General features: G+C 38.1%; 1 protein-coding gene across 1 annotated transcript; it reads right to left on the reverse strand.

Moving 5' to 3' along the window:
- Positions 1 to 432: 432 nt before the first annotated feature.
- On the reverse strand, positions 433 to 21,351 carry HPGDS (hematopoietic prostaglandin D synthase). The gene is made up of 5 exons (XM_058547519.1): positions 21,210 to 21,351; positions 14,999 to 15,091; positions 11,174 to 11,283; positions 4,345 to 4,443; positions 433 to 875 (listed from the first exon to the last, which is right to left on the reverse strand). The coding sequence occupies exons 1-5, from the start codon at positions 21,340 to 21,342 to the stop codon at positions 711 to 713; spliced, it is 600 nt and encodes a 199-aa protein (XP_058403502.1). The 5' UTR covers positions 21,343 to 21,351; the 3' UTR covers positions 433 to 710.
- Between the last annotated feature and the right edge of the window lie 3,980 nt (positions 21,352 to 25,331).

The raw sequence follows: 25,331 nt of genomic DNA on the forward strand, positions 1-25,331 counted from the left end.
TCTGGCAGCACACCTAGAGCTTCTTGAACTGCAGCAGTCAGCATCCTCACAGTCAGCTCTTTCCATTTGTGTTACTCCAGCATCATCTTTCATTTCTTTTTTGCATTTTCATCTTTGTTTACAGAGTTCCCTTTTTCAATAATCCATTTTTGTAAAATGTCAAGTGGGTTTATCACGAGAAACAAGCAGGCAATGCAACTACACACTTTGCTGTCTGTGCATGAGTAACAGACGTGCGGTGACCCATTGCAGACTTTGAAAGAAGTGATGTCATTGGTCATCAGTCATGATGTGCATCTGTTATTTACATAGTGATTTGTGGACTGAAGAGCTAGCAACAAAGTTTATACTTTACGCAATTACTCACAGTTAACATAGCCTGGTAACTGAAGTCCCAACCATTTTGGGGGAGAAATGTATTATTTAAACCATTGTAACTGAAATTCATGCATGTTGGAACCGGTGCAAAGCAAGGCCTGCCTGCATTGTAAGCTTTTTCCTCACTTGTAAATGTTTTGAAGCTATTCTGGAAAAAAAGGATACGGCTCTTTTTGTTTCCTTTTTTATTCTTTTTAACAGAATATGGCAAAAGTGAAAGTCTTGGAGCTGGGGAGGGGAGTGTGTGGATTATGTGGCAGGCCAATGTAGCTTCTTATCTGATGGGAGCGATGCTGTGAAGAACAACCAAGTTTGGAGGCAGCAGGCCTCACCTAGAGTCTGGTTTGGGGTCTTCGTTGTATCCAGTCAGCAATGGCAGGAATGGCTTGGACTTTCTTCCGTAACATCACCAGACTGGGATGGGTGTCCAACAAGTCAGGTTTAAAGACCAAAAGTGTGGTACTGCAAATTTCCCAGTAGAAATCTGCCCAACTCACCTAGTTTAAAAGAAACAAAAGTTTCCACTTGAGCATAAAAGGTATAACTTCTTAATCTAAAATTAGTTTCTTTTTAATTCAAAATAATCTGTTACTACAAAAGCAGAATGTGTATATGAAAGAAAATTATACATAACCGTACTCCCAACACCCAGAGATTATAATAACACCTCTGTGGATAAGGTATTTTTCTATGCGTGTGTGTGTATTTTTGCTAAAATGAGATCTGACAGTAGATACTCTTGTAACTTGATTCAACCTCTACCTCGCCGTGACAATACATTATCTTATCTAATAATCAATATTTTTCCATCTGTTCCAAAAACGTTCTCTACAGGACAAAGCAGAATCCATTCCAGGACCATACATTGCATCTGGTTATGTCATTTAACTCTCTTAATTCAGAGCAGTACCCTTTTTTTTCATGTCACTGAATTATTGAAGATTCCACACTAGTCCTGCAGAATGTCCTGTCTTCAGGATTTATGCAATTATTTCATTGTTTACTTGTTCGTTTATACTATAGAATATAAAAGAATAGAGTGCAAGTTATCTCTAGAGAGTTCATAGTTTCGAGTTACTATTTTTGGCTGGCACACTATATTGCATCACATCAGAAGACATGGGTGCCTGGCCATTGTGGGGCCCTAAGACTGACCACCATATTAAGGTAATGACAGCTTGGTTCTACCCTTGTACACTTGTTTGTTTCTTTGTTGTACGCTTTTTTTTTCCTTCGTGACTAGAAACTAATCTGGATGATGTTACTTTGGCTCCATATGAATATCAGAGTGAAGTTTAAATGTGGACTATTCTTAGTTTTCTTTTTGTATGGAATTTAATGATGCTGATTGCTAGTGTTTTATGAACTTGCTTACTACACACCTGTCAACCAGGAGAGTCTATTTGTCAGAGGGCTCAGATTTCAGTCAACGGTTCCTCCCTATTGTGTCTGCGTACGGGTCTGGGTGCTGGGGTTGACTGGAGAGCAAGCTGTGACGCAAGCCCCTTCTCTGATGCAGCTTTGATTTTAGAAGCAGGAAGACAAACATGTAAACTGATAGGAGTGATGATGAAGAAAGAGTGAAGTGATGAGAGAGACTCTCAGGAGGTCAGGGAGGGAAGACCTTTAAGAGGTGACATTTAGGCCACGGCTTGAGTGATGAAAAGGATCCAGCTGTGCATTGATCTGGGGATTAAGCATTCCAGGCAGAGGAAACAGCAAGTGTAAAGGCTCTTGGTGGGAGTGTGACTTGTGTCTGAGGAACAAACCAAACACCAGGATGTGTGGGACACTGTGAGGAAGGAGAAAGAGCTAAGACATGGGGTCAGGAGATAGTTTACACAGGAATTTTAATAGAAAACAGAAGAAACAAAAACATTTTAAGTCGTTAGAAACTATTCAATCAATAGGGCAGGGAGAGGAACGTTTTGGGAAAGGTATTGAGGAGTCAAAGGGAAGAAATGAAGGGGTGAGTGGTGAAGTTGAAAGATGAGAATAAAGATGTGGCAAGTTTGTTTCTGTATCACCCCAGGAGGACTCGTCAGACAGCGATAGAATCAGTCACAAGAGCCTCACAAAAAACAATCTGTGTCTTGTTTCCTAGAAGGCAGGGACTCCAACCTACCACAGCATCTAAATCAGATTTACATGTGATTTTTTTTGGCAAGACTACTTCATAGGTAGATGGTGGTGTGCTCCTCTATCAGTAGGTCTGTAAAATCCGGTCGTCTCACTTTTTGTGATGTTAACAATTACTAATAGTCAATCCCTAGGTCCGTTAATTCATCAAGGGTTGGAAAATGATGATAGTTTATTTTAATCTCTCTCTTACTTATTAACTGGAATACTCATGAAGACAAACTTTGTCCATCAATTTTTATCTTGAGGTACAGTTGGCATAGGAAAGGCAAGATAAATGCTTTATTCAAATCCCGTAACGATTTTGTTTGTTTTTAACAGTTTTCTGAATAATAGTTTGGCTCCACAGCATCTTCTAAAACTAACCAATGAAGTTTTGTTTGGTTTTGGGGTTTGTGTATGTGTGTGTGTTTGGTTGTGGTGGTGGTGATTGTCGTAAATTCGTGGATTCATTCGTTTTGATTTGTTTCAACCCCTTGCAGTTAATATTCTTATTGAAGCTTGAGTTGTCCCATTTTTGGCCAGTGGCAGCTTCTTCACATTGACTTGGGAGTGCTTTTGGCACAACCCCAGTTGTCTTTGATAATTTATTTGCATCTGCTACAACACCATATTCCCAGCTCATTTACATTTCCCATTCCAAATGGAGAATGAGCCATTTCTCCAAGAAGCCCTGGTTCATCTTGGTATTCAGAGACCAGAATCTGGGTCCTAGGAGTGTCCAGGACAACTGGGTTGGTCATTGTTTCAAGAAAAAGAAATAGAAAATGCTTTCTTCTTTATCCTAAGATAAAGAACATCCTGAGTTTCGACTGTTACTTCTGGTTCACATTAAGGAACAGGATGTTTACTTAATCTCATTGATCTTACGTCTCCATCTTCTTTCTCCCACGCTGAAGATTCTGGTTCTCAATGACATCCACATAATTTCTTACTGTTTGACCCCACAATATAGACAATAGTATCAGAAGAAACAATACCACTGTACCCAGTACCACCAACAATATAGTTACTCAAGATGGTGTATGATTTTTATTTTTTGTCCCAAGAGAATATCTATAATGAGACATACGGTCAAGTTACTGTGTTTTACGAATGATAGTTCTTTTTTGTGTGTGTGTGTGAGGAAGATCAGCCCTGAGCTAACATCCGTGCTAATCCTCCTCTTTTTGCTGAGGAAGACCGGCCCTGAGCTAACATCTATTGCCAATCCTCCTCCCTTCCCCCCTGCCCCAAAGCCCCAGTAGATAGTTGTATGTCATAGTTGCACATCCTTCTAGTTGCTGTATGTGGGACGTGGCCTCAGCATGGCCAGAGAAGCGGTGCATCAGTGCGTGCCCGGGATCCCAACCCGAGCCGCCGGTAGCGGAGCATGTGCACTTAACCGCTAAGCCACGGGGCCGGCCCACGAATGATATTTCTTACAACAGTCCTTCGCTAATAGAGAACATGGGTCCTTTCTCTAGGTACTCTGTGCGTCCATTTAACACAGCCTCATTTGTTTCACTTTGCTTTTGCCTTGCAGTGATAGCTTTTAAAACCTGTTTGTTGTTCTTGTTATATAATTATATAAAATATTTTAGTTCATGGTTCCAAAGTTAAGTCCATCAAAGAAAGTTTATTCAAAGAAGTTTAGCTTTTATCTCTGTTCCCTAACCTACTGCCTCCCTATGGTAACATTTTTTTCTCAATAAGTTTTTGGTTTATCCATATATATACATATATATATATATAAAACATATGTACTATTTATTTTATAACTATTATTATATATACTTACAAATATATATATTTGCTTGTATTTTTTAAGATGTAAAACATACTCACAGAGTTACCAATAAACCACTCTTTTTCCCCTAAATATGTGTCCAAATCTTGCATAAGACGAGGTGCATCGTATGTAAGTAGCTCATTAAACATCTTCTCCTAGAAGGAGAAAAAGATCACTTTAAGGTTAATAGGAAGAAAAATAAATAATATGATTTGAAAAGGAAGTAGATTTTTCCATCTTTATTCTCCCACTTGAGTTCAGAAAGGAAGAGAAGTATCTAGGTGTTGTTGGTTGTTTTTTTGTTTCAGTGTATGACATTATAGATATTCAGGTCTGATTCTCTATAGATTTTAGTCATCCCTTGATTACTCATGGGTTAAAAAGTACATACTTTTGTTGCCAGTTCTTATACTTTTTTTGTATTTAATGACTAAATATTTCACCCATAAAATCTTTTCGTGATTTTTATCTTAATTTTTGTTAATAAAAATGATTCCATTATGTTTTTACATTTCTAAAACTCCCCTTTTTTTCTTAGCCCTACTCCCTTTAAAGTTTAATAATATCACTGAAAGTAAAGAAATTAATTTTATTTTGTAAGGCTAGATTCCTCCAGTTTGGCAGTCTTTCATTTCACACTTGCACTTAACAGAAGTAATCCATAATGAATTATCATGCTCTCAGGCCATTATGAATTTTCTCTCTTTGGTTTAACATTGTGCCTTAGTATGAGATTTGTCTGCCTTGAATATCATCTACAAACCCCATCATCTAGGTGCCCCCTTTTGATATATTTGAAGGTAATATCACAAACCAAATAGTATCTTTAGAGAAGAAAAATTAGCAGATATATCTATTTTTTAAAAATTGTCTTTGTGTTATTCTTTGAATCTCTGAAGACCAAATAATTTATTCATGTTCTCTTTCTCGGTAAGAAGTATTTGTTTATATATAAAAATTTTGGCTGGTTTGTATCTTGGATATGATATGTAAGCCAAACTCAAAAATATTGTAAACTATCTCTATATATCATTTATTAATATTCATAAATGACCTATAATAAAATCCAGCCTTTACTAAGGTAAGTCAGATAATGGATAATGACATAACCAATTTGCTGATTAACTTCCTGTTATTATTATGACTTAGCTAGGTAATATAGATTACTGTAATATAGTGCCTTACATTTGTAGAGTATAGTTTACAAAAGCATCATTACTTAATTACATACGTTTGCCAGATTTTACAAACTGAAGCTTGGAAAGCTTGGCATTATTTTGACTTTATATTCTTTCCACTGTTCTAAACCACCTTTCTACATCAGGTTTTCTCTCTGTGGTTAATATGTTCATAGTTTTAAACAAAACAGTGTGAGTCCTCTGCCCCTTACACAGAATTTGTGAGCTGAGAGGCAGTAAGCCCAGAGACATGTGGCACTTCCCACAGCTCAGTTCTGCTCAGCATCGGTTGGAAAGGTCATGGCCAACATGACTGGCCACGAATAGCTAGAAACAGGAGGGAATTGAACAGAACAGGATGTAACTGCCGGACAGCTTTCCAAAAACTCCTATATGCTCACCTGGGTGGTTTTGTTACTTTTTTCACGTGTATTTCCACAACTGAAGTTGCACCAACGCTTGTGTATATGCAATGCCAAATAAAAATCTGATCTCTGTGCTACTGACTTCTCCTTTAGCCCAGGGTCTCTACGTGTTTGGTGATTCATCTCAGTCTCATGAAATGTAAAGTACTAACCAGCATAATCATTAGTATTTAAGAGTCATTTTAAAGAATACTCACCAAAATAACATAAAGAAGATGAAATTTATTATATATCCTTTTTTCCAGATGTGTACTTTTCAAAATGCGTTTCCTGATAAATCTTGGACAGCCACCCTTATACCTGGTGGACTCAGAAATTTCCTACCTCGTCCCCTAGAGAGTTATAAGGCAGGAGGTTTTTTCACCCTGAGAAGTCATTGCTGTCATATTCTGTCAGCTGGCTTCTAGAGGCCTTAGGGAGGATTGTATATTTCTCCAAAGCAGTATTTTTAAGTCCACACTATAAAACCATTTAGTACTGGAAACGGGCCCCTTGCATTCCTCCCGTCCTGCTCATCCTCTACCCCTGCCCCATGTTCTTCAGAGAAGGAAACGGAAACAGATACACCGAATAACCAAAGGAACACTAATGGTAAGTTCAGGGATTATCAGGATGACCAATGTTCAGAGATGTATTTTGTCTTTTAAATTTAAATCGAATTTTTAAAAAATCAGAAATGGAAGTTTTTAGCAATCAATATGGAAAAATTTATATTTATGTGTATTTGATGGATTGTTAAAGCACATATATTAAGAGAACTATTTTCACTATCCATCCATCTTTACTGCATCAATATTCTGCTTTTGAAAATTTTACGTGACCACAAGGTGGCAGCAATGCAACCCACTACAGGGAGACTAGGTAATGAAATAGAAAGGAATTATGCATTTTTCACTGTAGACTAGCCAGGTCCTGCTTATTAATCAGATAGTCTGTAGCTATCTGCAGTATTTCTGCAACATGTTCTCCCTTCATATGATTTATTTATGAACTTGGATTATGTCCTGTGGATTTTTTTTTTTGAGTAAGTGTTATGTAAGAGCGTTGTTACTCTAATACAAAGGTAGTGTTACTTTTATCATGAATGTTCTAAGAATATTTTCCTCTGGGAGGCAGCCTCTGTTATGGAGCCTCAACCACAGAAGGATACAAAATAGAGAAAGAGCAAAGTTGACAGACTGCCAATCGGTGGGGTCTTTGGCATGTGGAACAAAAAGCTTTAGATACCTGTTTCTAAATTGGGGATATATATCTACTTGTCTCTGCATTTATAAGGATATATAAAGTGTAGATGCCATGTCTGACAAATAAAAGGAAAAACAATGAGCACTGAACTATATAACAACATTGTATTAATTACAGTGGCTAATATTTATTGAGCACTTTCTACCTAGCCAAATGTGCTTATGCTACCATTTAGTCCTGCCAACGTACTTCAAAGTACATTCTATGATATTTCTACTTTACAAAGAATTTGAACTACTGACAGAGAGTTAAGTGACAACTAGTAAGAAGAGAATCAGGGTTCAGGGCTGGCAGTCTGACTCTAGAGCCCACATGTATTTCTATCGTCAAAGCTGAGATTTTCTTTTGTGTGTGTGAGGAAGATCAGCCCTGAGCTAACATCCATGCTAATCCTCCTCTTTTTGCTGAGGAAGACCGGCTCTGAGCTAACATCTATTGCCAATCCTCCTCCTTTTTTCCGCCTTTTTCTCCCCAAGGCCCCAGTAGATAGTTGTATGTCATAGTTGCACATCCTTCTAGTTGCTGTACGTGGGACGCAGCCTCAGCATGGCCGGAGAAGTGGTGCGTGGGTGCGCGCCCGGGATCCGAACCCGGGCCGCCAGTAGCGGAACGCGCGCACTTAACCGCTAAGCCACGGGGCCGGCCCCAAAGCTGAGCTTTTATTTAAGACTTTGTCCCCGCTAGTCATATATATGTGTGTGCTTGTGTGTGTGTGTGCGTCTGCTCACACACTTTACATTTATGTCAAGGAATCAGTAAATGTGAATGTTTTTATGTTCCAAATATCTCTGTTCAAATCTGAAGGTCCTAATTAAACAGTATTAGAACAAGTATGCTTAAGCAAATTGATAAGACTGCAATTCTTCTGTGCTGCAGCTTTTGGATATAGGCCTTCACTATAACGTGTACATAACTATTTGTGCACAGCCGTTTGGAACAGCTGCTGGCACTGTGGCGTTACACCTAGCCCTTCAGAACATGGAGTCTGAGTCAGAGTGACTGGGATTTGAATTCTTTGTGTACCACTTCCTAGCTAATCTTAGGCAAGTTACTTACACTACATGAACCTCAAGTTCTTTATCTGGAAAATGAGAGTAACAACAGTTCCTCCCTAAAGGGCTGCTTTGGGAATTAGTCGCCCATTTAAGAGAAAGTATGCCTGGGTGATAGGGCTCTGGTCTCTGCAGCCAGGCCCTATGGTTGGGTGACTTAGGCAACTCCCTAACCACTCTATTTCTCAGTTTCTCCATCTGCAAAGTGAGCATGACAATAAAGAACACTTATCTCATGGAAGGATAGGGAGGAGGGACTGAGATAAAACATGGAAAGGGGTTTGAGCAACACCCGCACAGGTGAGTGTTTGATGAATTTAGTTCTCCCTATCACTCATTCAACAGGTATTTAGTGCCTGCTAAGCAAAGGCACTGTGGTAGGTCTAGGGGGTACACCAGTGAATAAAACAGACATGATTCCTGCCCTCATGACACATTCTACTGGAGGAGACAATAAGTACATTTATTTTAAATGTACTTAGATTGTGATGAGTGCCCTAAAGGAAACCACTAGTGGCCTGTAATGGAGAAGATCCAAGGAGGTCTATTTAGAATTCTGAATAAAGATGATGGATTTGACATACCTACATAATTTTTTTCATCCCCAAACCACAGTAAGTGCGTATTTTTGAAAAGGTAGAACCCGCAAGGAGGTAGAAAACATGAGAAGAGACAAGAGCAGACACAATTTGAAGCTGTAAAGCAGATGGATGAATGGTACCCGCAAAGGGAAAGCTGAAAACCAACACTATCTACCCCCTAAACCCTCATGTGCCTCAGGAAATGGCAGGGTGGAGCTAGAGTGGGGTCAGGAGGTAAGGGGAGATCAAATAAGGACTGGTGGAAAGCTGTGAAAGGATCATAGGATCCCCTTCCTCCTCATACGCTGCTAGACACCTGCCCCTTCCCGCCTTCCCAGAAGTCTGGAGAGGGAGAAACAGACGGTTTCTGAGGCGGGAGTTGTCATACACAATGTGTCCAAAGTAAGGGGTTAAGTGATGCTAAATTCTGGACTCTTAGCTTTCTCTTTGTTACTTGCCTCCCAGAACACTGGCAGCCAGGCCCTTATCTCTGGGCAGGAGACTGTCTTTTCTACCGAGATAACTGATGATAGTGATATTGAGAAATACCCCCCAAAATGGCCTAGTGATGCTCAAAATCAACAAACTCCATCCACATGCTGAGAGCTTTGAGTGAACTTTTTACCTTCCCTACCCTTTATCATGGATTATAAAGGATGGTCTGAATCCTAGAGAAAGACAGAGACCAAAACAAAGAGGGAAAATAGCAACTTTTAACAAACATGAAACAGTCAGGGAGATGATATTGTATCCATTAAATAAATATAAAATAATGCTTTTTAAAAAACAGAGAAAATCATAGGAAAAGAGTCCTTATAAATTTAAAAACATAGTATCAGAAATTTAGAACTCAAGAGAAGGGTTGATAAAGTTGAAGAATTCTTCTGAAAGTATGCAAAGAAACAAAGAGATGGGAAATAGAGAAAAGATCCAACATCTGAATAACAGGAATTCTAATATAATGGATCAAATAAAGAAAGGGGGAGGAAATTATCAGTGAAATAATTAAAGGAAATTTCCTATAATTAAAGGACACAAGTCCCAGATTTGAAAGGGCCCAAAAAGAAGACAGCACAAGGGATGAAAAGCGGGTCATACCAAGACTAATCACTGTAAAAGTTTAGAAATCGGGGGCCAAGTGTATTACCAGCTTTCAGAGAGACAGAAATAGGTCATGTCCGAAAGGTCAGAAATTAGATTGGATTCAGACTTCTCAACAGCTAGAAGACCAAAGATAAATGCTTTCCAAATACTAAAGAATAATTACTATCAACATAGAAATCTATACCCAGCCAAATTATGAAACAACTATAAAGATGAAATGAAAATATTTTTAGACAAATACGGCCCCAAACTTTGTCCTATGCTCAGTAAGCTATTGGAGGATTGCTCCACAAAAACAAGGACAGAAAAGCAGAGAATTAACCCAAGAATGGATCAAAAGAAACATCCAAGATGATGATAAAGATTCCAGGGTGACAACTGTGCTCCAGGGATCTAAGTCAGCCAAACCAGATTGAAGCGGTGACACACACACAGACAGATCCATACCGTCTGTCAATGTCATACCTCTCATCATCAGGCCTTCATCTTAACTTCTGGAATACTGGAGGATGTGCACCAAATAAACAAAGGGGTAAATAAAGACAAAAGATGGCATCCAGGAAGCAAGACACTAAATCAAGAGAAAGACATCCCTGGGACGGCAGTGAAGGGAAGTCTGATGATGACAGCTGTGCATAAAACCCAGACAACTCTACAAAGGAGAGTGGAAATCTCCAGGAAAACAATAAATTATCTGATGTCATTGACTTTGTGGAATATCGTATCGGCAGGCTATTGGATAGTCTGGGAAAGTTCCACAATAAAAGTAAAAAGAATTCAGCAAATGAAAAAAGGCAATTATTAATTTTGAGGAGGAAAAGTGAGAAAGGAAATATAGTCAAAGTGTACTACAATGCACAATTCCGTATACATTTGCATAGGTGTGCTAATGAGACAACTGAATATTGATTTAACCAAAAAACTTTAATAGCATTATTTTGGGAGTTTGGGAAAAGGGAAGCAGAGAAGACGACTATGTAAGAGATAAATTCTTATTCCTATAAACAAAGTCCATAGAAACTAAAATTAGTGAATCAAAGAAAGCCATATTTACATATCCTATAGAAGTATGGAGATGTGTAAATCCTAAAGAAACAGCTAAAAGGGTTAAAAAGAGGGTTGCATCTGAGGAGAGGTTAACGTGAAGAGGTAGGGCAAGGAATCACTGTACTTTGTTTTAAACTTTTTAACACAATTTGATATTTTAAAACTTTGATAGAAAGGAACTTTTTGAAGCACCTAACTAACATCTGGCAAGTGGATATGATTAATAGCAGTAATAGCAAACTGATCACATTACTTTCACATCTTGTCTTTTCTCTGCCCAAGGAAAACGTGACATGAAATCATCCAATGTGTCCACAATTGCATCAACTTGACATTGTTCCAATTCTGTTTTTCCAGCCAAATCTATGGAACAGAGAGAGACCACTTTATGCCCAAGAATATGCTTGATTTAATTTACTATGTTAAAATGCTTATTTTTTTTAGTAGGCAATATATTCATATGGTTCAAAAATTCAAAACAATTAAACAGTATCCAATGAAGACGAACTTCCACCCCTGCCCCCATCCACCCTTACCTACCCACCATATTGATAACCACTTTTATTGGTTCTTTTGTATTCTTCCATTGTTTCTTTATGAAAATAAGAGTATATATCCCACTCAATGCACTCCTCCCCCATATATCCTAGAGATCTTTCCTTACAAGGCCCTCAAGGGTGTCCTAGCTCTTTTTCAGCTACAAGGGATTCATTTAAGTAGAATTGCCATGATTTACTTAACTAGCCTCAACTGATTAGGTTTGTTTCCGATCTTTTGCTAATACAAGCAATATTACAATAAATAACCTGTACCACATACATTATCACTCATTTTATAAAAAGAATTATGATTATTATTATTTTTGGAGATAATTTTTGTCAGGAGCATTTGTTTTCTTCCCGGAAACTGTAAGTTTAAAATAATAGAGTTTGGTTTTTTTTCTCTCCTGCCATTCGTTGATCATCATTCTGCAAAGAAATCATTGGTCTTCCTAAATATTTTCCCTTCAGTGTCAATTTAAAATGCTTCAACGTGGAAGCATTCTAAAATAGATTGCTTTTGTACAATTGTATAAATTTACTAAAAATCAAGGAACTGTATACTGACAATGGGTAAATTGTATGTAAATCACCTCTAATAAAGCTGTTAAAAATGAAAGAAAATGTTTTAGTGATTTAGAGTTCTTCTGTAAATTATCTACGTTTTTTGTGTGTGATATTCAAAGGTTGATTCTTCTTTCTGACCTTGAAAACTCCTCCAAATTGTATCATAGGTTCTCTTGACTCATTGTCATCCCTACTTTGACTTCCACGCTCAAGGCTTCAGCTATCAGTTTGATGCAGATGACTCCTTATTCAACACTTTTAGTCCTAAATTCCAGGCGCATATTCTCAGCCTCCTCTTGGACATTTCTCTGTGTATCCTTTTGGCCCCTGAACTTTCTTCAACAAATCCCAAAATGGAGTCATCACATCCTACCTCAAACCAGCTCTTCCCTCTCCATTCATTCAACAAATAATTACTGGGCTCCAACTGTGGGTCGGCCCCAACTGGGGCTACGGCCATGAACAAAAGAGAGAAATTCCTTACCTGCACGGCACTTATGGCTGACTGGAGAAGACACTGAAAAGGGAATTGCAAGTTAAGAAACATTTTTTTTTTTTTTTTTGAAGGAGAAGAAAATGAGTAGGAGCTAGGAAAAGGACAAACTATGTCCAAGCTGTCACTTGCCTGGCCCTTACTCTCCTGGTCAAACAGACTGCTCTCCACATGCCAATATCTGTCTTCTAGCCCCAGGATGATTCTATCATCACAAACTCCCCCATTTTTTCCTCACGCCTTCTTTTCCGTTGCTGTCTGAACTATTTCAGTGACATCAAAATGTGCATCACTGCAGTCATGCCAATCAAGTACTCAGTATGGCCCGAACAATCTGCCCAAGCTCACAGCTGTAGTTATGTGGCTTTTCTAGATGAAAACCTACAACTGAAGTAAGACAAAGACAAACACTGTATGATCTCACTTATATGTGGAATCTAAAAAAAATGAAACTCATAGATACAGAGAACAGATTGGTGGTTGCCAGAGGTGGGGAGTGGGAGATGGCTAAAAATAGGTGAAAATAGTTAAAAGATACAAACTTCCAGTTACAAGATAAATAAGTCCTCAGTATGTAATGTCCAGCATGGGGACTATAGTGAATAACACTGTAGTGTATATTTGAAAGTTGCTAAGAGAGTAAATCTTAAAAATTCTTATCACAAGAAAAAAAAATTTGTAACTATGTGTGGTGATGGATATTAACTAGACTGATTATGGTCATCATTTAGCAATATATACATATATCAAGTCATTACATTGTACACCTTAAACTAATATAATGTTTTATGTCGATTATATCTCAGCTAAAAAAAAACACCCTACAATTGCTTAAGGAATGACATCCATACTCTGATCTTTTTAATCGGATCTCGATCTATTTTTCTATCCATTTCTCTTTCTACTTCTCCATCCTGCAAATTTGAAGTTCTTTTCTTTTTCTCATGCCATTTTCTCTCTGCCTAGAATGTTCTAGCCCAGAGATTCTCAAAGTGAGGTCCATGGACCAGCTGCATCAGCATCATCTGGAAGTCGTTAAGAATGCAAATTATTGCCCCCCGCCGGGCCTACTGAATCACAGTCTCTGGAGTCCAGGCTGAGCAATGTGTGTTTTAATGAGCCTCCAAGCCATCCTGATGCACATAAAGTTTGAGAAACACTACCCAAGTCCAGGTATTCCTCTTGAAATTCTAGGTATCCTTTAAGGCTCAACTCAAATGTTATTTTCACTTCAAAGTTAAATTCCCATCCTCAGAATTGCCGTCTCTTCTAAACTTCCAAAGAATTTTGCTTGTTGCAATGTGTATTAGTGCAACAGAAATTTTTGTATTTTTAACATACACATGTTACTTTGGTCCCAAAATGAAGGTCTAGTAATTGTGGCCCTTTTTATTTGTGAGCTAACCATGTATCTATGGCTTGGATCGTAGTGGTTGTCGGGGGAGAGGGAGGATGATGGGATTGGAAGAGGGGCACAGCGGTTCTCCAGATTGATTAGAAAGAAAGAGACTTTAAAAGAAGCAAATCGTAGCTTTTTACTCAAAAGAGTGTTAGGGAGGTATAAGGGGAGAGAGAAGACAGTGGAGCGTAGGATGGGAGAAAGGGCATCAGGCCAAGACAAGAACCAACAGTTTCTTTCTCCTCATCTCACCGTGTTCGTGCAGGTGCCAACAAAGCAACCCAGAAGCCAACTACCCACAGGAAGCCTCAGATGGCCCTTGGTGGAGGCAAAGAAGATTCCCCTTCTATTTTTTCAGCATGATTAGGAGGAAGGACATCAAGTACATGATTTTAATAGTCTGATTCATTTCAACCTCCATATGCCACGTGTATTTCCTGTTAATCTCTGATAACTTATGATATGCATGCTAGCCAAAGTTTGTGTTCAGACATATCTGTCCAATTTTTTCAGTTAGGGATTGGGGCAAGGAGACATGGGGCAGGAGGGACAGCAGGCAATATAAAATAAAATTAATTGTACAGGGAACTCATTGAAAATTAAACTGATACAGATGGCACATTTTATTTCTCTAGCATTTAATCTCATCCTTCTTTGCACTATAGTGTTCAAAAATAGTTATTTATTACAATGTTATAAACCAATGTTACTGCAATAAACAAAAAATTTAAAAAAAAAAAGAAAAAATAGTTATGTAGGGGCTAGCCCGGTGGCATAGCGGTTAAGTGCGTGCGCTCCGCTGCGGTGGCCCAGGGTTCGGATCCCGGGCGTGCACTGACACACCACTTATCAGGCCATGCTGTGGCGGCGTCCTGTATAAAGTGGAGGAAGATGAGCACGGATGTTAGCTCAGGGCCAATCTTCCTCAGCAAAAAGAGGAGGATTGGCAACAGATGTTAGCTCAGGGCTAGTCTTGCTCACAAAACAAATAAATAAATAAAGTTATTTAATGAATGTTGGATATATATCATATATTTTTTTTTCAGTAGTCAAAGATCTTAAACACAATAAACATACTACCTGTGTTTTTGGTCAAGTATCTTGCTATTGCGAGACTCTGGTGGAGGCTAAGTCCATCAACTTCCAAAATGGGGATTTTGCCGAATGGAAGAGCTTAAGATAAAATGAGCAAAGAATCAACGTCCACAACAAAATCAAGTTATAATACTTCCATGTTTGCTGATAATTGTGGAAACAAAGCATAATTTTAAAGTTAATGGAATTCTTGAATACTTATTCTAAAAGAGACATTAGGTACCCTCTAGTGGAAACTTTACATTTTATAAGTTTTAAAAAAAAAAGAGTCATTAGAAGATCTGCTATAGAGTTAGCAACAGAACCGGGTCTCGAACCCAGGTTTACAGTGATGCTGTGCGTTATCTCAGATACTTCCTACTTAACTTTTTAAAATCTTTCTTTTAAAGCTTCATTAATTTTTGTGGCCTCAATCAGAGATCACATTAATTATTGTTTAAGACCATAGTCTGAGGAATATGGGGAGTCTGATTTACATATTGAGTTATGGTAAGGAATTTAGCCAAATTCTTATTTTGATGAGTGACAATTTGAAGTATATAGTGAGGCAGCAAGCATATTTGTACAAACATAAGACAGACTCATAGCGGATGTATTAATATTTTATCTGTAAATTGTACTTTGTTTTCTTATCTAAACCTATTATATTTTAGTCAGAAAGTAATACACATTTTTATATAAAAATTTTAAGTTGAAGATAAATAAAAATAATTCTACCACATAATTATAACCACTTAATATTTTAATTACTTTCTCATATATATATTTAAAAACAAAATCATAATGTACATAATGTTTATAAACCACTTTGTCATTTGGATATATTGTTTTAAAATCTTTCTAAATCAATGAGACACCATCTTTTTAATGGCTCTTATCTACACTCTGCCATATGAATTGATCACAATTTTCCCAACCACTGCCTTAGTTTTGGACATAGAATTATTTAGGAAAGAAGGAAAAGGATAAAGCTCCACTCAGAATCCCATGACGCTAACACAACTTCTAGCATCAACCTTCATGTGTCTTTTGTGCACACACTGAATAAGCACAAGACGGACCGCAGTTCACACCAGGAATAAAACATCTCTGAGCACTCACCTGATGAGGGTGCCAGGTACTGTTCTAGTGCCTGAGAGACCGCAGCGAGCAAAACCAAGTCCCAAAGAAGCTGACACAAATTGTGATGCCTCATTTGAAACAAGGTATGTTATGGAGAGGGACTTCACATGCCTAACATTCGGGGGGGGGGGTGCTTCCTTTGTGCTAGGCATTGTACTAAATATTTATCACGCCCACTAGGTCTTCTGGTACTTACAACAACCTTATGAAGTAGGCATTAATTATTATCACATTTTATAAGCGAGGAAATGAGGTGAGGAGAGCTTATGTAAATAGTCCAGGTCACACACTGGTAGAGGCGAGATTCAAACTGAGGTCAGTTGGAATCTTTGCTCAGCTGTTTTGCTAGTTCTAAGAGCCATGTTTTAAGAAAGACAATAAAAATCAGAGCAAACCCAGAGGATAGTATCCAAGTTAGAGACAGGCCTAACATCACATTTCATGACGGTTGGCTGAAGAACCTGGCACTCTTCACAGGAGGAGACAAAACAAACCAAGTGGAACATGATAGCCATCTCCAAATATGGCACAGCTATCAAGTGGAAGAAAAATTTGATTTATTCTGACTATCTCTAAAATGCAGAACTAGAACTAAAAGTAACAGAACAAAAGGGCAGATTTTAACTCAAGATGAGAGATAATTTTGTTAGCATTGGAACTATTGACAACGGAATGTGTTTTCTTGTGAGATGGTAAGCTTTCAGCTACCGGAAGCATTTGAGCCAAGCTCGGGATAATTGCCAACAGCGGAATATTGGGCTGCATCTAAAAAGAAGACATTTAAAACAAATGCTAAGTCCTTCATTTGGTTTTAGGCAAAAATAACAATAATTTCAGCATTGTTGAAGGTGTAACTTAACAGGAGCACCTGTCAAAAAGTTTATAAGGAATTTAGTGATGCTTGGATATAACACCTCAGAGTGACATGGCTACCAAAATAACTACTGTGATCTTGGTAAAATGTCTCTGAATAATAATCTAGACCTGTGTTAGGAGTAATGATCTCATTCTGTTCTGTGCTGTTCTTATGCCTGGAACATTGTGTTTCCCTACAGGCACCACACATTAAATGGCAGACATAGTCTAACAGAAGCTTGTCCTACTTGGGTGGTGAGGAAACCCAAACCAGGAGATATAAATGGAACACTCAAGGAAGTGAAGAGAATCTTCTCTCAGACCTAGATGTGATTGTAGATCTCAGATAGCTCATGGGAAACAGCATCTAAACCAAGAAGTAGAGTCGGGGTGGGAAGGTTGGACTGAAATTCACAACGTTGATCAGGGAAACAATCAAGGAAATTCCAAAATTTATATTTAAATAGACGCATGAGTTATGTAGAGACCTTTATCTTCACTCTGAGCATTTTCATTGAACTGGCTACACAGCACTGGCTTTTTCTATATGATGTCTTAAAGGTACTAAATTTCTTCAAATAATTGGATGTGAAAGAAAGAATAATCTGTTCTCCATGGATTAAAATGATAAGTCCAATACCAACGTATGAAAGCCATAAGGAGATAGATTCCAATTTTATGTAAGGAAGATTCTTTTAAAAGTTTTCCTCCCATCTATTGTCTGTTCTCTCTTCCTAGAATTTCACTGAGATGTTCAACCACCTAAACTGATTGATTCTCAATTTTCCTTATCTTTTTTCTCTTATTTTTCATATCTTTTTCCTGTTGTTGTACTTTCTGGGGGATTTCCCTGTTTTCCTCATTTTATTGACTTGTTTTGTTTGTATCAAATTTTAATTTTCAAGAATTTTTTGTCTCTGAACATTCCTCTTTAGAGCATCTTGTTCTTGTTTAGAATGTACAGATCATCTTCTCTTTTCTCTCTGAGGATTTTGTATTTTTGAAGTTTTTTTCTTGCTACATCATCTTGACTTCCTCAAAGGTTTTTTCCCCCCGGCTTCTTTGTTTAGGTTCCTTTCATATTAAAAACTTTTTGCAAATATTTATTAATTTTTGACTTGCCATTCCTGTTTTAAAGGGCAAAGAAATAAAAGCTAACTGGAATCTCAGTGTGCATGGGAGGGTCTTGCAAACTGATTAGGCTGGGCCATTGCATTGAGGGACCCCCATCTGTCCAGTATCTGCTAGACATTTCTCTTGAACTGGTCAGCTTCCCCAGAGAGAGATCTTTCCATTTCCTGCCTGAAGGATATTAGCCTGGTTGCAGCATTCCAATTGTAGAGCAGGGGAAAGGGGCTGTGGGTCTCACTCTTTAGTTTCTAGGCTTCCATTGGATCCCATTTTTACTATAGCCTGTGTCCTCAGACATGCCTGGGGTTCTAGAATCCTCTGGTTCATCCTCTCTTGATAGTAATCTCCATGCTTCTTCCAGGGAGGGGAAGGGATCTTGTAGTCACATCGCTTCTTCACATTCTTTTGGTCCATCCTATATCAGCTCAGCTTTTCGAGTTATCTGTTGCTACCAATTCCTGGGCCTTTGGGGAGATCTCTGGAGTCATTCAGCTTGTTTCCTCCTCCCCCAGGCTTATATTTGAGCATCACTAGCCTACTAAGTCACCTTACCATTCTTTGACCCACTCTCTAGCTTCAATAATTTTGTGCTATCATATTCAAGCTTGATTTCTTTGTCCTTGTGGGGCCTTGTCTTTTTTTTAAAAAGGTCTTTTAATGTTATTAAAGGAGAGAAAAAAATGTAAACACCCGTGCACAATCTACCAAGTTTGGCCAAGAAGAACTTTTTAGTAGAAATATCCAATGATATTCTAGGCTACAGCAGAGGTGATGTCATAGGGGGTTTCAAACACTAGAGAGCATTCCTAAATTGAATAGGAGATGAGACCACATAAAATTTGTAATAGAAACTGTTTTTCAACATCTATTCTTTCCTTTTTTCTCAAAGTAATAAAATCCTGGATTTTTAGCTGGGCAAATGATTATCCACAATAAAGTCAGCATTTTCCTACTTCCCTTGCAGTAATGTGACTAAGTTCTCACCAAAGGGTTGGAAGCAGAAGCCATGTGTGAAACTCTTCGGTCATGCTGTTGAAAGGAAGGGGTGTGCCCCTTTCCCTTTCACACTTCCTGTGAGCTGGAATGTGGAAGGAGAATGAATTATCTTAGACTGGGTGAGTAAGACAACCCACCAGGGGTGACAGATCAACAGAAAAGGAGCCTAATTTTTGACACCTTCATGGAGCAGAACCATTACAGCAGCGTGGGCTTTTATGCAAAAGAAATAAATTTCTATCCTCTTGAAGTTATTTTTGTGTTGGCTGTCTATTAAAGTATTTGAAACTATATCCTAACCAACATGAACTTTAAGATTCCTTTCAACTCCAAGAATTCATGAAAATATTAAGAAAATGCAGCAATTCCATTTTCAAAAACATAATGAAAAGTCAAGGTAGAATAGGGTATGAGGCACTCAAAGAACTTGTATCTAAAAATTGAAAGGCAGAATTTGTAATATGTAACATCGCCACAACTTGCTATCCGTCTTGACTTAATTAGTGGATAAAATTAATTTTTACCTGTTTTATGTCCACAGAATTAAAAATCCCATGTACAAATTTTGATATTAGAAGAAACGTTTGGATATTAACAGTAAAGTTTTATGAGAACAGGAAATAAGATATTCTATCCCACCAGAGAAGGATTGTCTGATAAGAAAAAGAGTGGTTATGGGGACAATGACTTTTAAGGAACTCATGCTTCCAAAAGGCGTGTGGCAATATTTATTGTCAATATACCAATTATCGTGGTATTACAGTTGTTGGCATTATCTAGATAATAACTTGCAAATAACTTGGGCCATATCATTAAATTGACCTATGTTTGAAAATCAGCTCTACCTTGCTAGGGCTGTGAACCCGGAAAAATTACCTCAACTCTGTGTGCAAGGTTATCCCAACTATAGAATAGAAACCACAACATATCCCATGTAGGCATGCTAGAGGAATGAAACGAAATAGAGTCTGTAGAGTATCTACTAGGGGCCAGATAGTCTTCAAGTACTTGATAGTTGTTTTCTTCAACTTCAGTGTCATGTGAATTTGTAATAATCCAGGCATAAACATGTGAAATTTTAGACATATAATTAATATTTAGTTCGTATTTCTAGGTAACATGGCAAGCGTCTCGAGGATGACTTACAACTTACTGAGAACCACATACTGTTGTTTATTTAATGTGATGATATTTCTGATTCTTCCCCATTGTCCTGAGTGGTAAGTAGCACGTTTTCATTGCATTATCTGCCCAATTTGTCAATTTGTTCTTTCCTCTGATCAAACAGATCCCAGTTTTGTTCACATATCCCCTCCTCTCTCATGAAGACACGTGCCTCATGAAAACTGATTGCATCCCCAACTTCAGAGGTGGATTAGATAGTTCTAAGGCTCTTCTCATCCCCTTTGCCAATGACTGGTTCAGAAATGGCCATGTGACCCAATGTGAGCCAAAGAGACACAAGAAGTTTGTTGAGGTCTTCTGGGAACGTTTTCCTTCATTCTCCTGGGAACACTTAAGAAAGCAGTGCACTCTCTCTTTCTCTTTCTATCCTCTTGATGTTGCTGTTCAAGGCTGTGAGGCTGGAATTGCAGCAAACATATTGCTACTGGCCTCACAATGCAGCAAACACAGAGGAGGAAAATAGATAAAGCCATCCTTTGAAAGCTGTCCTACTTCAAAATTTTCAATTAGGTGATGTGATTCATTTCCTTATTAAGTCATTTTGAGTTTTGTTTTCTGTTACAGCAGCATATCTGATCCATTGTGAAAACGCTTCAGATATCTCTGGCAAGCCCACCAATTCCAATTGCCAAGAATATTGACTTCAGTATTCCTTCATTTTAGCTCCTCTGACAAAGCTTCATATTAGTTTATCTTTATATTCTCTATCTGTGAGGTTTTTGTTTTCACCTCGAATAGGAAATTTCCCGGGTCACATAGCATTTCTTTAACTGCCTGAACTGCTGCTTCTCAATGTAAAGCTACATGAGATTTAAAAACTTATTTTTTCATTTCCCTGAGGAAAGACAAAAGGTTCTAGAAACATATTTTCCCCACATTTCCATGAACTATTATTTGTGCTACTTACTTGACTTGATTTCAGGCCAATCAGCTTGTTCTATTCTGTGGTCTTCATATTTTATGTCTAAATATGCAAATATGTAACGAATAATTTCTGCTCTCCCCCTCATATTAAAATATATGAGTTTGTAATTTGGCATGGTGTGATTCTGCAAAGAGAAAAATGGAGGGATTATTTTAACAGCTTTCTAGAGATGTTTCGACATTTTTCTTTGGGGACTTTTTGAAAACTTTATGTCATCTTTTGAGATAACTGGAGATATTAGAGGATGTTTCAAAACCAGAATTATAAATCACTATCCTAATAACATATGTGAAAGACTTAATAGAAATAAAATCATGACTCTGCCTGTAAGAACTAGCTGGAACATTTGGTTATTTCAACAACCAAATTCAAATTTTATTTATAAAAAGACTTCAGAGTGGAAGGCTATCTACACACCAGTGTTCAGAGGATAAGGTCAAAAACTTTCCATTTTAAGATGTTTTCGTCCTGCCTTAGTCACGTGCAGTGGGTGGTGTTTGACATTTGGTTTGTTGTTTGCTTTGGTGACACAGCTGAGGTTGTGAGGACAGCTGAGTAAGGATTGCAAGGGCAGGGTACATGCAAGAGGAATGCAAGCCAGCCGTGCCAACCTGTCATCCCCTCTCTTCCCTCACTCGTGGCATTTCCCTCTAAGAATCAAAGGCTTAGGGAAACATTGCTCTCTTTTCTCTCTTACTGCTGCTGGGTTTTATTGGGTTGCTTGCACCATACAAGCATACCCCATCTTGAGGACTTCTGTTGGGATGGGACAATGGTGAGCATATTTCTCCATTCCCTCTATAGAGCAGCAAGGAATAAAGAAAGCAAACTTTTCTTACGTTTCAGAAAGTTTGTTTAATACTAGCTATATTGGTTAGATGGAGGTCATTCTAATTTTGTGAGTTTTCCTTGATTTGTATCATTTCAATTCCATCATTTATAAACAGTTAATGCTTTTAGGCATTAATATTAGAATGTATTGTAATTTTATAATAATCAGGCAACTGAGAAAGAAACATTTTCCCTTGAAATTCAGTTCTTCCACTTAGTTGCTGTGTATCTTTGGGCTAGTCAACAAAATCTCTCTTTTTATAAATAGAGACACTAATATGGATTTGGGGATTTAATGAGGTAATACATGTAAACCATTTAGCACAATGCTAAACACTTAATAATTATTAGCTATTAATAATAATAGCTTTGAACTCGTTCTATAGTTAAGAATAAACACTGTGAATACAGCGCACCAAAATAATTAGAGTAATTAAATAAATAAAAATCATAAATAATTATTTATTTAAAGTGGCAAGGTTAAATAGCTTATTCTCTACTGAGGAAGTCTTTCAAAGATATTAACGAAATATGAGATAAAAAGAAAAGTTGGGCTCAAACCTCAAAATAAAGTTCCGTTTGAAATCACATCACATAAACGGTCAAACACAAAAATCTAGATTGCCAAGATCATATCTCAAGTTTATGTGCTCACAGTGTCTGCAGAAAGGATGACAGGAAATAACCGTCTGCATGCCTTTATAGACCCTCTCAGGATCTGGGAAATGATGGGGACAGCGATTCCTAGCAAATCCATTTCTCTGGGCCCAGGTTTTCCATGTCCAGATGTTGTGGAGCGGCGGTGGTGCTCCTTTGTTAGAAACAGAGTCACCCTAATCGTTTCCCGTCCTGTCCCACTCCCACTAGCCAGTCCAGTCCCTACCCAAGTGAAATGTGGCACATGCCACACATATCAATATGAGAGGGAATGTTCTCTGTAGAGAAAAAAATTCACTAGAGTAAACTAATGAAAATTCCAAGATTTACAGCCCCAAATTCCTTTAGAAGAGAAATATACATACAGGGGGTTAAAATTTGGGTGACTAAATGCAGTGCCCATGAGAACAATGAGGCTGTTTTCCAAGTTTCTTAGAAATGTTGAGCAAGGGCTGGCCCTGTGGCTTAGCGGTTAAGCGCGCGCGCTACGCTGCTGGTGGCCCGGGTTTGGATCCAGGGCGCGCACCGATGCACGGCTTCTCCAGCCATGCTGAGGCCACGTCCCACATACAGCAACTAGAAGGCTGTGCAACTATGACATACAACTATCTACTGCAACTTCGGGGGGGGGGGGCGGAAAAGAAATGTTGAGCTTAAAAATAAATAGTAGGAAAGGCATGAGGTCACAGAAACAGTAAATAAAAAATGTAAAGTAATAAGTTTCCTTCTGAAAAAGGAAAACGTTTTATGTAACCATAATAAAGGGAACATTGTTACCTAGAAAATAAAAAACATATTGTTACAATGCCTTAATCTATTCGTTTTAAATCTCAAAAGAACAAAAAAGCCTTCAGAGTGGGAAGTGTCATTCTTAGTTGCCTCTTTTATTTAAAAAGTATTTTATACAATTTCTTGTATTGATTTTTGCCATTGTAGGTCAATGCTTCCATGGCAACAAAGAAATTATATATCTTTTCCTTATAAACATTATATGTGTATATAGATTCATATATGTCCAAATGATCAACTTTAAAAATAAAACATATAATCTTTTCCCACTTGGTCAAATATCACATAAATATCAGTGTATCACCTCCTGAATTCTGCATGAAAACAAACGGGTTGTTTGCTGTTCTTGTTGATGTGCAAAATCATGCTATTTTATATTGTATTTCACTCAAGTAAAGAAGATATTTGAAAGTTCTTAGCATAGGTTGGTAGCTATCTATGTTTCTCTGCAAATAGATCTTTAAATCTAAGATTTGGCACCACTCCATGAACATCTGACAAATGCTTATCATTCCTTCTAGAACATCCTTTCAACTCTCATAACTCATTAACGAAGCTGTACTTGCACGTCACATTCCTGGAGTTACTTACATATTACATTTTCCACTGAGCAAAACTCTAGTTTCTTTTTTGTGTGTGTGAGGAAGATCATCCCTGTGCTAACATCTGCCAATCCTCCTCTTTTTTTGCTGAGGAAGACTGGCCCTGGGCTAACCTCCATGCCCATCTTCCTCCACTTTATATGGGACGCCACCACAGCATGGCTTGCCAAGCAGTGTGTGGGTGCGCGGCTGGGATCCGAACCAGCGGACCCCGGGGCGCCGCAGCGGAGCGCACGCACTTAACCGCTTGTGCCACCAGGCCGGCCCCACAAAACGTCTAGTTTCTTGATTTCTACAGCTACAAAATCCCAAACTTGAAGACTTTTATTTTTAGGATATCCATGAACGTTTTTATGTCACGAAAAGTAAGTAAAGGTAAATGTAATTGGAAACATTTAACGATTGAAAATCCTCTCTATATTTTATAAAGCTTTTGCATAAAAACTAACAGAAGGAATTCCACGTAAATGTTTCTATGGCCAACGACAACATAAGGAAATTTACTATAAATGCTAAATATAAGTAAAGAGGATACTGTCTAGAGATTAGATTGGTGGTTACCAGAGGGGAAGGGGGGAGGCAGGAGGGTGAAGGGGTGATTAGGCACATGTGTGTGGTGATGGATTGTAATCAGTATTTGGGTGGTGAACATGAGAACATGATGTAATCCATGCAGAAATAGAAGTATAATGATGTACACCTGAAATTTATACGTTATAAACCAATGTTACTGCAATAAACAAAAAAATAAATAAATAAATTATAAGAGGATACTGTCTAGAACTTTTTTTCCTCTTTTGCATTCAGCTGTATATCTCTGTTACAATAATCTCACTTTGTTAAAGCCTTTATTTCATCAGGGTAATAGACTCAAAGGATGAAGGTAAACATACTCCATCCCACAAAGGGTCGCAGTGAGGAACACGCTCAAGGCTGGAGCAGGCCCACGGCGGAAGGGCACGTGCAGTTTTGGAGTGTCCCTGCCGCTCATGATCTGAAGGGCCTTGGGCAAGTCACCTGTTCCTAGCTTTAGTTTCCTCACCTGTAAAAGGATATTGAAAATATTATGTGCAAAGAACCAACACCGTGCTTGGCACATAGTATATGTTCAGAAAGAAAAGAAAGAGAGACTAAAAAGGCAGAGAGAGGTGGGGGGGAGAGTCCAGCTTTGTGTGATTTGCCGGGACTCAAATCCTCAAGGTCATGTTCTTTGATAAACCCTCCT

The sequence above is a fragment of the Diceros bicornis genome, chromosome 8 (assembly GCF_020826845.1).
Source record: "Diceros bicornis minor isolate mBicDic1 chromosome 8, mDicBic1.mat.cur, whole genome shotgun sequence".
NCBI classification, from domain to species: domain Eukaryota; kingdom Metazoa; phylum Chordata; class Mammalia; order Perissodactyla; family Rhinocerotidae; genus Diceros; species Diceros bicornis.

Excerpts from the sequence above, each read along its gene's own strand:
- HPGDS (XM_058547519.1), bottom strand. The coding sequence starts at position 21,342 with ATGCCAAATTACAAACTCATATATTTTAATATGAGGGGGAGAGCAGAA. Across the intron at positions 11,284-14,998 it reads ATACTTGACCAAAAACACAG|ATTTGGCTGGAAAAACAGAA; the intron begins GTAGTATGTTTA and ends TCTGTTCCATAG. Across the intron at positions 876-4,344 it reads AGTGGTTTATTGGTAACTCT|GTGAGTTGGGCAGATTTCTA; the intron begins GTGAGTATGTTT and ends CTTTTAAACTAG.